The sequence below is a fragment of the Xenopus laevis genome, chromosome 3L (genome assembly GCF_017654675.1).
Source record: "Xenopus laevis strain J_2021 chromosome 3L, Xenopus_laevis_v10.1, whole genome shotgun sequence".
NCBI classification, from domain to species: domain Eukaryota; kingdom Metazoa; phylum Chordata; class Amphibia; order Anura; family Pipidae; genus Xenopus; species Xenopus laevis.
The window spans coordinates 65,739,574-65,751,262 of NC_054375.1; the positions used below are offsets into that span (position 1 = coordinate 65,739,574).

The 11,689-nt window shown below is 38.1% G+C and overlaps 1 protein-coding gene across 9 annotated transcripts in view; it reads right to left on the reverse strand.

The window, feature by feature from the left end:
- The window catches only part of cpsf6.L (cleavage and polyadenylation specific factor 6 L homeolog), a 28,742-nt gene extending 19,481 nt beyond the window's left edge, over nt 1-9,261 (reverse strand). For 4 of the 9 annotated variants that reach the window (XM_018252455.2, XM_018252449.2, XM_018252451.2 and 1 more), the window contains exons 1-4: nt 9,087-9,261; nt 7,295-7,504; nt 5,506-5,609; nt 3,453-3,598 (exon numbers count right to left, since the gene is read on the reverse strand). In XM_018252455.2, the coding sequence (XP_018107944.1) occupies nt 3,453-3,598; nt 5,506-5,609; nt 7,295-7,504; nt 9,087-9,146 (520 nt within the window). In that variant the 5' untranslated portion in view covers nt 9,147-9,261. The remainder of the gene's footprint in view (nt 1-3,452; nt 3,599-5,505; nt 5,610-7,294; nt 7,505-9,086) is intronic. The other 5 variants (XM_018252453.2, XM_018252452.2, XM_018252447.2 and 2 more) reach the window with 2 other exon arrangements.
- Between the last annotated feature and the right edge of the window lie 2,428 nt (nt 9,262-11,689).

Sequence of the window (11,689 nt, forward strand, 5' to 3'; positions counted from 1 at the left end):
ACCCTGCAAATCATGTTGCAACATAGAATGGATAGTGAAAAATAGAGGGAAGTTCAACACACCTTACTAAAAAATCCCCTAGATGTGCCAATGTTGATCTGCTACAAATGTAAGATACACTAGACAGCCAAAAGTATCCACAGACAGACCTGTCTGTCCAACATTTCATTCCCAAAGCAAGGGTATGAAAGGAACAGTACCAGTAAAGAAATGACTTTAAAGTAATTAAACAATCCTGCACTCTTGCCCTGCACTTGGGAAATTGCGGTGTTTAAGCTAGTCTAAAGAAGCTGGAAAATTTTCAATTAAACAAATGTCTTAGTAACTGGTTTGATTCTATACCACATTGCTGCTGATTAGGTACAAGTGCAATTGAATTTGGAGATTGAGACAAAATTTTATTACAAAAACCAGGTGCACAAAGGCAAGATAATGTGCCCTAAAGAATAATTATGCTTTTATAGCATCTGTAGTAGTAGCAAAAGTGGGGAAAACTGCAAGTGTGAACAAGCTCCAACAAGCAATATCGGTCAAAATGATTTTGCATTTGTGCAGCAATATAAACACCCAACAGTTTTCAAATCAATGCTACGTTTTCATGGGGTAAAAAAATGCACTCTACGATTTGTTCTATGAAGCAAAGAGTTACTTTGCAGTTTTCTTAACATTGTGAGGCACCACCTTAGTACTGGGAGTAGCAAAACAATTCCAATATTGTCTGCCTTTGAGCTTGTCACATTCATTTGCAGATTAAAATATGCAGGTGCTGTAAATATATTTCTTCATGCACTGAGAATTATAAACTAACAAATTAAGCTATACAGCATGCTATATACTTAGTCTGATAGCTACAGGGGACAATAGATCAAATAGATGTATTGCTAGATAGTACTTATCAAGCTTTTTTCCCCCCATTCGGATGAAAGTATTCCCTTAAAGAGATTTTAAAGAAGAAAATTTCTAGGAATCACTAGAAATTTTACTATACATACCCTAGCTGCATTGGTAACATATTAAATACTTTCTAATATAAAGGTAACAACAGTGGGCAAGAAAATATACCACCACAATAAAGGGGTTGTTCACCTTCCAAATACGTTTTCAGTTCAGTTGTTTTCAGCTTGTTCACCAGAAATAAAGCCTTTTTTAAATTGCTTTACATTTTTTATCGTTTTTCTAAAACGGACATTTAGTGTGTGTCTCTGGTGTCATGTCTGGCAGCTTAGTGATCCAGGAGCGAGTTCTGTATGGTTACTATTTACTATATTTAGTGGCTACATGAGTTGATACATTTATCAGCAGTATCTATGGAATATTAGCAACAACTCTAACTATAACAGCCGCCTTTAATGAAACTCAGGGATTCTGCGAGTAGCAACAAAGATAAATGTATGAACTAAATATTAGTTTAGAACAATTAAAGAGTCGGCGACCGCACCCCCTCCCTCCCAGAGCTGCTTTAGGGTAGTGGCAGACGTGGCTACTTGGGGAGATTAGTCACCCAGCGACAAATCGCATCTTCTTCGGCCGACAGGATGGCACTCGGAACGCTTTGTTTTCTTAAGTCCTGAGCCCTAAGTTGCCTCACAAAGAAACAAGCCAAAGCAATAATTCTAGCTGGCTGGAAGGCATTTAGGGGAGATTAGTCGCCCGAAGAAGAGGCAATTTGTCGCTGGACGCTAATCTCCCCGAGTAGCCACGTCTGCCACCACTCTTAGAAGGTGAAAAATTAAAAGTTACATATCGGTATTAGAAAAAGATCACAAATAGAAAGTGATTGGGGAAAAAACTATTTCTGGTGAACTATTTGAAACCAAATAAACTGGAAAAAGTGTTTGACGTTAAACAACCCCTTTAAGAGAAGTTAACCATACAATTAACTTTTAGTATGATGTAGACAATGAAATTTGAAGACAGAAAAAAAAAGTTAATTGTTGAACTTACTATGAACATTACTAGCATTTCAAAACAATTTGTTAATTTTTTTTCTGATATACACAAGATACATTCTCACTGTATTGTACATTTTTACTAGAAACTGTGTATTTTAAAGTGTTCCGCTGCATAGCAAGTGTTAGTGGATTTCACTCATTCCTGAAAGTATGTGACTACATAGGACAGAAAAATTGGTTGTGTTCAAGTCTCCTATGTTAAAGGACAACTAAACCCTAAAAAGTAATATGGCTAAAAATGCAATATTTTATATACTGAACTTATTGCACCAGCCTATTGTTTAAGCTTGTCAATGGCAGCAATGATCCAGGACTTCAAACTTGTCACAGGGGGTCACCATCTTGGAAAGTGTCTCAGTGGGCTCTGAGCAGCTGTTGAGAAGCTAAGCTTAGGGGTCATCACAAATTATCAAGCAGAAAATCTGTAATAAAAGCGGATGCTACAGGACTAGTTGCACTGGTTTCTGTGCTGCCATGTAGTAATTATCTGTATTAATTACTAATCAGCCTTATAGTGTAACATTTATATTCTATGTGTACTGTATATTGTAAGTGGGTCCCTAAGCTCAGTGACAGCAACACGGAGTATGTGCAGTGAATCAGCAGAATAGAAGATGGGGAGTTACTGGGGCATCTTTGGAGACAGATCTTTATTGCTAAAGGGCTGTGGTTGCCCTGGGCTGGTACAGAAGCACAAAACAGAATGTACAACATTTCTACACTTATTTAGTTCAGCTTTAGTTCTCCTTTAAGCATGGAGGTCTGCTTCTATACAAACAGGGCAGATTGCAATAAAACAGCACTAGCCTCACTGTGCAGTTGAATGCATGAAAATCTACCATATATCAAAACTTAAGCAAACACGTGGGTTTATACACTAAATATACTAACACTCAATCCTCATGTTACCTAGAAAAACACAAATGATATATACATAATATGCTCTGTCAGCGTGGGTTTCCTACAGGTACCAAGGTTTCCTCCCACATACAAAAAAACACGCAGGCATGTTGATTGCTTTTCTGGTAAAATTAACCAGTGAGTAGAAATATGAAAACGATTTAAAGGGACAGAAACCCCCAATATACAAAAGTTTAACATAATTAAAGTATAATGTATTGTTGCCCTGCACTGGTAAAAAGGTGTGTTTGCTTCAGAAACAGACTTTAGTGTATGCAAAAAAGCTGCTGCATAGCAATGGAGGCAGCTGATATAGGACTAAATGGTACAGGTTAGTGGATAACAGATAAACTATGTAGACCATTATATTCAAAACATCTTATCTGCTATATAACCTAAGCGTTTTCTCCTTTGAATGGCTGGCCAGCACCATATTTATAGAACTATAGCACATTTTAATTTCATTTAATGGCATTACTTTAGCATCTTAAGCGCCACTCGGGCAGGGACTAATGCAAATAATGTATAAATTCTGTAAAGTGCTGTGAATATTTCAACACTATATAAAGAATAATACATTTAAAAACAAACTATACTTACTTTTCCTTGACTGCATTTCAAACTGACTAAGGAACTGCTTGTTGCAAGGTGTAACGATCGGCTTCTGCCCATGCATCTCTCTTTTTGGCAAAAGATCCATAAGCTTTTTTGACGAGGATTCAGAACTAACACATATTAGTGCGAACCTTTAAGACAAAAAAAAATCTGCATTTCAATAAAATTATATAAAGATATATTGGTTGTTCATATTCTTTAATTTCATACTACTAATATTTTACAAGAATAAAGCAAATTAAACAGAAGCAGCAGAAGAGTTCAGAGAATTTAGGGAAGTGATTTCCATTACACACACACGGTAATTAAACTTGTCACCACATGGGCGGGGGAAGAAACGTTCATAATCTCCCCATATCGAGTTGCAGGTGCTTATAGCTCACAATTTGACTGTAGAAAACAGCCAGTTGTTCTGTCAGTTTACGCAGTTCTTAGTTCTAGACTTAAATCCATAAAGTAGCTTTAACAAGAGCTTAGATTCTATTACATAATTAGTCATGCCATTTCCATACTGTAGTGCCATTACTTATATTTCAACCCTACTTCCCTTTACTTACTTTTATCAACACAAAGTTTTATTGGTGACAGAAATTCTCATGGGAATGTCTAGGATGGTGATTTAACACTGCATGCAAATTTTTAAAACATAAAATAATGCAAATTTGGATTATTGGATTATAATGGATACTATGGGAGATGGCACTTGTACTTTCCAGAAATATATTATTTGGGGGGGGGGTCAATGTATTATTTTGTGTATTTACCCCATAAAAAATCATTATTCAACAGCTGACGTGACTCCCGGGACTATTTGTATGAGTTTGAGGCTTTCCAAATGAGTTGAATTTTTGTGCATAAAGTAAAATATTTTTCTGGTATAAATCCTTATATCATGAAAAATATAACTTTTTCATTTTTTTTTGGTATTTAGAGCTCTAAATCTTGTTCCAGAAGTGAAACACTTAAACATTACTGAAAAAAGGGTATTGTTTTCCTAGGTAAATTACAGCCCCCCAGGAGAGAGAGCACAAAATTTCAAAAAACCTACCTGCCCTTATCACACTGCTCTGCCTGTCACTTAGGGCTGCCACCTCACCCCTTCAAAACCAAACACATATGAAATCCACAGCCTGCCTGGCTAATTAGCAATTCATTTAGATGCATGATACATGGCTGCACAGAAATCAGTTCAGCATGCATCTAAATGAATTGCTAATTAGCCATGCAGGCTGTGGATATGTGTGTATGTCATATGTGTTTGGTTTAAAAGAGGTGAGGTGGCAACCCTACTGTTACTGCTAGATGTGTAAGTTACATAAGTTTCTAAGCAAGTCAGTGCTGGTTTTGTTGCAATTTTGTACATAACTGCCATTATGCTTAATGCCAAAGGTTTTTATTCCTAGAAAAGGTTGCACCCCTTTGGCACACCATTCAGTTATAGCATAGGCAGAAAGAGAGTGCAAGAATTGGGAGAACAAGGTTGCTTCTTCCTTTTCTGCAGTATTTGTCTGCATGGCTGTGTGATTGTTTGTTGCAAGGCAGGTTTTTTTATATGCTGCGTCTGTTAACCTCTGCCATTACAATTGAGTAATCAACCAATGACCATTCAAATTATTTGACTGGTTACAGTTCACAATCAACCAATGAATTACTAGGAGGACAGTATCAACATCCAATAGGAAACAAGTAAGGGCAAAGCATGGGCATGAGTATGTAATCATATAGGAAGTTCTTGGTGTGTCAGGTACAAAATAGGCCACTCCTCACTTCAGGAAACTGGTCAGAGAGACAGGAGGACTGAGTTAATAGGTATAAAAATTAGCTTTTACAATGGCATTTTTACTTTTTGTTATGGAAAATGGGTTTTCTAACACATTGAGAGCATTGTCAGTGGTTTCATAAGATTTGTACATTGAAGGTGAACAACCCCTTTAAAAGCATATATTAAAATGCTTCCTTTGTCAAAACTGAACATCCAAACAATTTCATTTTCTAACAAAACAATTAACGGAATATCCAGAAAGGCATGCAGACGTACCCCTTTGACTGGCCATTTGCACGATTTTCAAAAAATTTTATTTCCAAAATATCATTAACACCCAAAGAATGAACAGCATCTGTCAAGTCTTCATCAGTTGTCCACTGCACAAAGAAAGGTAAATCATGAGAAACAATCAACCTATACAAAATAAACCATTCTATGCAAACTACAATTTATGAAATAGAAAAGAAAATAAAACAATAAAGCAAATAATACTGGTTTGCCATTGTTTGCAGGTAGGTTTTGCACCACTTTATCTGCCCATAAGTATGTTAATCTAGTACAGTAAAAACTGGCAAACAGATTCCGCAAAGGCATAAAACATTGCTGAACTATTTGTATTTATCATCAAAATGGAAAACCATGAAGATACAAAGCCCTTAAATTAAAAAAAAAAAAAAGAACATACTGCGGTGTTTTGATGGCCGGTTTCAGAAAACACGCCATGCGTCAGCTCTCCAAAATCATTTTACATATGCCCCACCATGCTCACCTTCAACAGTCCAGTTTGAGCTAATATATAGTGAATAAAGTACCCCCTTTTGTAAAATATAGGGATATTATAAGTTACCGAGGAGTTTCATGACCATATAAAAACACGAGGCCGAAGGCCGAGTGTTTTTATACAGGTCATGGAACTCCGAGGTAACTTCTAATATCCTCATATTTTACAACTGGGGGTACTTTATTTATTATAATACACAAATTTCAATGAGTCCTGTGACAGAAATGACATCAGAACTCACCGTTTATAACTGATGACATCAGAACTCACCGTTTATAAGGATATAATTTACAGGATATTCATGGCTTTTGTGTATTATATGCAAATAAGACATTTCCACTTACAGAAATCTGTTTTGTGTCCAGAATTTCAGTATTAACATGTTGGAAGGTAAACGTGGTGGGACATGCACCCGTATGCTAAAGAAATCCGGTGTGTTGCAGACTACAAGCTATTGTGGGTTAGGAAGCTTTCTATGGAAAATGCATTTAGTGTTCTCCCCAGACGATTTTCGCCAGACACATTGCGCTACTGATTTCCCCAACTGCCAGCTTCTCTCTATCCATGACCACAACACACACATACTTAGGTTATTAAAGGACATTGTGACGTGTTTGCTGAAGAGCACAATCCAATGGCGTGTATAAAAAAAAAATTTCATTTTTTTTTAGCATAGGAGGAGTTTGGAAGCACATTTTTCCCTCTCCCAGGACCATTAAAGTGGACCTGTCACCCAGACATAAAAATCTGTATAATAAAAGTCCTTTTCAAATTAAACATGAAATCCAATTTCTATTTTTTATTTAAGCATTCATAGCTGTTGTAAGCTCTTTTAAAAATCTCAGCTGTCAATCAAATATTGTCTGCCCCTCCTCTATGCCAGTGGCATAGAGGCGGGGCAGATAATTACTTTCACTTTCCATTCAGCACTTCCTACATGTCACTGCTCTCCCCACATTCCCCCTCTCTCTTTACCATTTAATTGTGTAGCCAGGGCATGGGGATGGACATCAGGTCCCCCATTCTGGTGCACAAACAAGATTCTGAGATGATACAAGACTTGTCTTAATAACAGTGTCCACAAAATGGCTGCTGCCTGCTTGCTATCATTTTGAAATCCCAGACTGAAGGAAACAAGATTCAAATAATTTATATAGTGTAATTAAAGTTAATTTTCCTTGACTAATCTGATAAAATAGGATTTTGAATATTTTTTTTGGGTGACGGGTCCCCTTTAACCGCCTGGCATTTTTATCTGGGAGAACACTTGCCTTTACTTACCCATGTTAGATTTCCAATGTACAGTGCTATTCTTTTACCAGTAAAGGTATAGACGATATTAGGAACGGATCCTTTCACTACATCATCTCCAACAGAGGTTGCAAGATTATCCATGTAGTCTCTGTCCTCTGGAGCATCGCCATTGTTTGCAGATGGTGACATGACATCTTCATAAAGTTCAATCTGATCATGTGCACCATATTCTGCCTCCTTTAACACAAACAAAAATATATATATATTTATACATCTTGAAGCAGCTGCCTGTCCTTTGGGTTGGACTCATCCCTTTCAACAAATTCACTTACAAGTAATATACCTCTGTTAACTATGAAGAATGCACATTATTAAACATGGCCATTCTTAAAGGATACATTACTTAATGGTTCTACTAATTATATATATATATATATATATATATATATATATATATATACACACACACACACACACACACACACACAAAACAGCACTCAGTGAATAAGAAAATGCACAAGACGTCAGTTTTGCATATACAAATAAGGCTTTATCACCACTAAGGTATGGCATAGAGAAGAAAAATCACCATTTCATTTGATCTTAATGGGGAACTATCGTGAAAATGAAAATTTAATATTAGCATCAGCATACTGAAATAAGAAACTTTCTAAATACAATCAATTATAAATAATCAATCAAGTTTATCTTCACTATTCCTCTCTTGGCATAGGTTTCTCTTCATTCAGGAATTGGGTGTCAGATGAATGATCCAATATATCTTATAGGACAGGGCTCCTTTTGCCTAGATGTATTAGAGCTCACTGTTAAAAGTCCTGCCTCTCTACATGCAGGATTTGTGCAAAAGGCGGTTATTTTGTTTGTACTGTAATCAGTTACAGTATTTGAGTGAGCTCTAATACATCTGCTAGGAAAGGAAGCCTGCCTATAAGACATACTAGATCATTCATCTGACACCCAACTGCTGCACGAAGACAGAATAAAGAAAAACAGATGCTGAGAGAGGAATAGTAAATGATTGTATTTAGAAGTTTTCTTATTTCAGTATGAGGAAGATTATGTTAAATTTCAATTTTCGCGATAGTTCCCCTTTAAAACATTTTCTAGAGAACTGCTCAGAATAACACAATCAAAAAGGTCGCAGATGCATTTTACACATGATCCTATACTATTTACATGTAGCCAAAAAACAATATGACTTAGATGATAAGGATCTTGGGAACAGGAACCTCCATACTCTTGCCTCTGACACTAGGGGTATAATCTTTATTGTAACTGTACTTGTTTGTATTCACTATCTTCTTGTGACGTACAACGCTGCGTTATATAAATAACAGCGATACATACATTAAAATTAGACATAGTACTGGAAGGCTGATATTTTTAGCAAGCTAAAGTGCACTTAAACTATAAGTCAGTCTTGCAACAGGCTCTTCAACTAAAAGAAATTCCCTCAACTGTTGTTTTAGGCTGTAGCCCCCGGAAACCACAAATAACTGGGGAGTGCAGTAGACAGAAGTTGCATGGAACTGAAGGCCATGGCACACGCGGCCTACACAAACAAAGAGCTTTGTGACGGTTTTCGTTTTGCCCTTTCCTATAGGAAGGGTGAAAGAACTGTTTGCAGTAAACAGTTAGCGTTCATAGGCCACAAGTCATAACATGAGATACTGGGCCCTTCTCTTATCTGCGACAATTGGGGATGCGGCCCAAGAAAGCGCGCGCGCGCACACACACACACACGACTCGCGCTATCACATGAATCACTTGCTGCGTCCCTACTGACCACCCGCGATACCTGGTTAAACTCCTCGCCCACGTCTGCGTAGATATCTATATGATCCACTCCGTCCGCCATCTTCCGCCTCGAGCGGCAGCGCTATCCAGTCACGGAGGCGGCGCGAGCTCGGAGGAGTGGGAAGGGGGAGAAGGCGGGAATGGGGGCGTCACTTCCGGTACTGGATACGAAACGGGGAGATTGCGCGCTTTTTTTTTTCACTTAGTATAATTTGTATTGTACAAACTCTACAATGAATAATAACGTTAGAATTAAATCCCCCAAAGTTTATGTAAATGTGCCCAAGTCAAAGTCAATGGTTAAACACATATTTCTTGTAAGAACACCACGTGATATATATTTTCTAACTTGAATAGAAATATACACTTTACAAATGGCGCGAGGGAACCATAAAAGTCAATGCCTTTTGTGTGTGTGTGTGTGACCTTTTGACAAGAGCTTCTTGCACACCACATCCAGGGCAGCCATCAGGGGGGAGAGTTGTAGGGGGCCCCAAGGGTAAGGGGGGCCTGGCCACGCCACACTTACTTGATTAGTCGGGCCCCCCATCTTTCTGAGAGCTGCAGGCTTCGGGAAGGCATGGACGTTTAAGGGGCCCTGGCCACCAATTTTCTTATAATGTGGGGGGGGGGCCCTGGCCAACAGTTTTGGCCACCAATTTGTTTTTCTAATGTGGGGTCCTAGCCACCAATATTTTTAATGGGGGGCCCTGACCACCAATATCTTTTTATTAACATGTGGGAACCCTAGCCACCAATATTTTTTTTTGTTTTTTTATGGTGTGGTGGTGGCGGACCTGTGGGATGGGGAGGGCGGACCTGTAGGTGGGGCTTGCAGTGGGCGCAGCCCAGGAAATGTTGTCGTATGGAGCCCTGTGATTTCTGATGGCGGTCCTGACCACACCCCCTAATTACCATGTTCATTTTACAAAACTTAGCAGGTTATGAACATATTTCTGTGGGGGTTTTTTTTACAGTTATTATAGTTTTGCTAATGAAGGTGAATTGTCCTTTAAGCTGTGAGTCTCACTTTTCCCAATGGACTTCCTTATCTAAATTGTTACAACTTGTTTGCTTTTCTCAGAATTGTTACAAAGTATCTAAGTTGCACCTGGTGGCTGTTCTGGGCTCTCTGCCAAAAGCCAATTAAGTTAGAAACTTTGTTTCTTATACTGGCTGTTCAGTGCAGAGAAATTCGGGACTTTCCAGTACAAACGTGGGACTGCGGGCTGAGCTGTCAAAAGCGGGACTGTTCTGCTGAAAACAGTACAGTTGGGAGGTATTTATAATTTTTCCTGAAAACAATAATATGTAATGTTTAAGAAAAAAATTAGGGTTGTCTTCGGTATAGTATAATGACTCGATGATATCAATGCAGTTCATTTGCAGAGACGTAGTCGCAGCAGGACCAGACAGACAATCTGTGAGTTCTGGCAAATGCCAGAGGGGCTGCTGTAAGTTGCCATAGTTATCAATAGGGAAAAAAGATAAATATACAGGAAGGCCAGGATTTTTTACCAGAAAAGGTGGCAACCCTACACCCGGCCAGTATTTTACCGGACTAGCCTGAAAAACACCTGCCAAGGGCAGGACCAGTATTATACCGGCAATGTAGCTGACGGTAAATTTATAATACCCCTGACAAAAGCCCTTGGTCCACCCTAATCCGCTCAAAACGTACCTTTTCTCCGCCTTCTGGCCATTGTGTGCTGTGGCTTCACCACCACCTGGTGGAAATTTTATGGATGAGTAGTGAAACATCTTCAAAGATTACTCAGGAAGTCCAGTTGTTTTAGAATTACTTATACTAGATATTTATGAAAAGGTGGCAACCCTAACTGGTGGGGGGTTGCTTGGGCCTCTGTGTACTTGGAATGCCAGGACCTATTGTGAATCCCAGTCCGAACCAGAGTCGCAGCACACTATGGCAATGGCAACTTTCTAAATTGCACAGTTAAAAGGGTTTCCTTGTCATTTAAATTACCATATTGACTAAATATGAATAAAGTAAATAAAGTTTTGGCGTCATATAAAATATTTAATACAGTAACCTAATAACATTGTATATACAGTGGGAGCTCCTCCATATATCAAAAATGACATATACATACGAGGAACCATATTAGAATGAAGAAAATCCAGTATCCAGGTAATAAAAATGCTCACTTTATTATTACATCATTAAAAATAAACATTTTAAAAGACGTACAAAAGAAAATGGTCAGTGGTGTGTGAATCCTGAACAATTACAATGTAATTGTATAATGGGATTTTCTCCATTCTAATATAATTCCTTTTATGTGTATATCCAACACCACACAACGCTTTGCAACAGAATGAGATTTGAAGGATCCTATGAAATCTCATCCTCCTATAGCTAGAATGTAAAGTCAGCTCAGATAAAGTTGGATGGTGTAGTTTGTTCATGCATCTACATCCAACATTCAATGTATTTAAATGGGAAAAAAAGTTGGTCAGACACCATTAGATTTTATCTCGCTGGATTACAGCATGGATCCAGACGGAAAATTTTGCATGTAGTTTTCACAGCAGATATTTGTATCAGTTACATTGGACACATTAGACACTTTACCTCACAAGGAA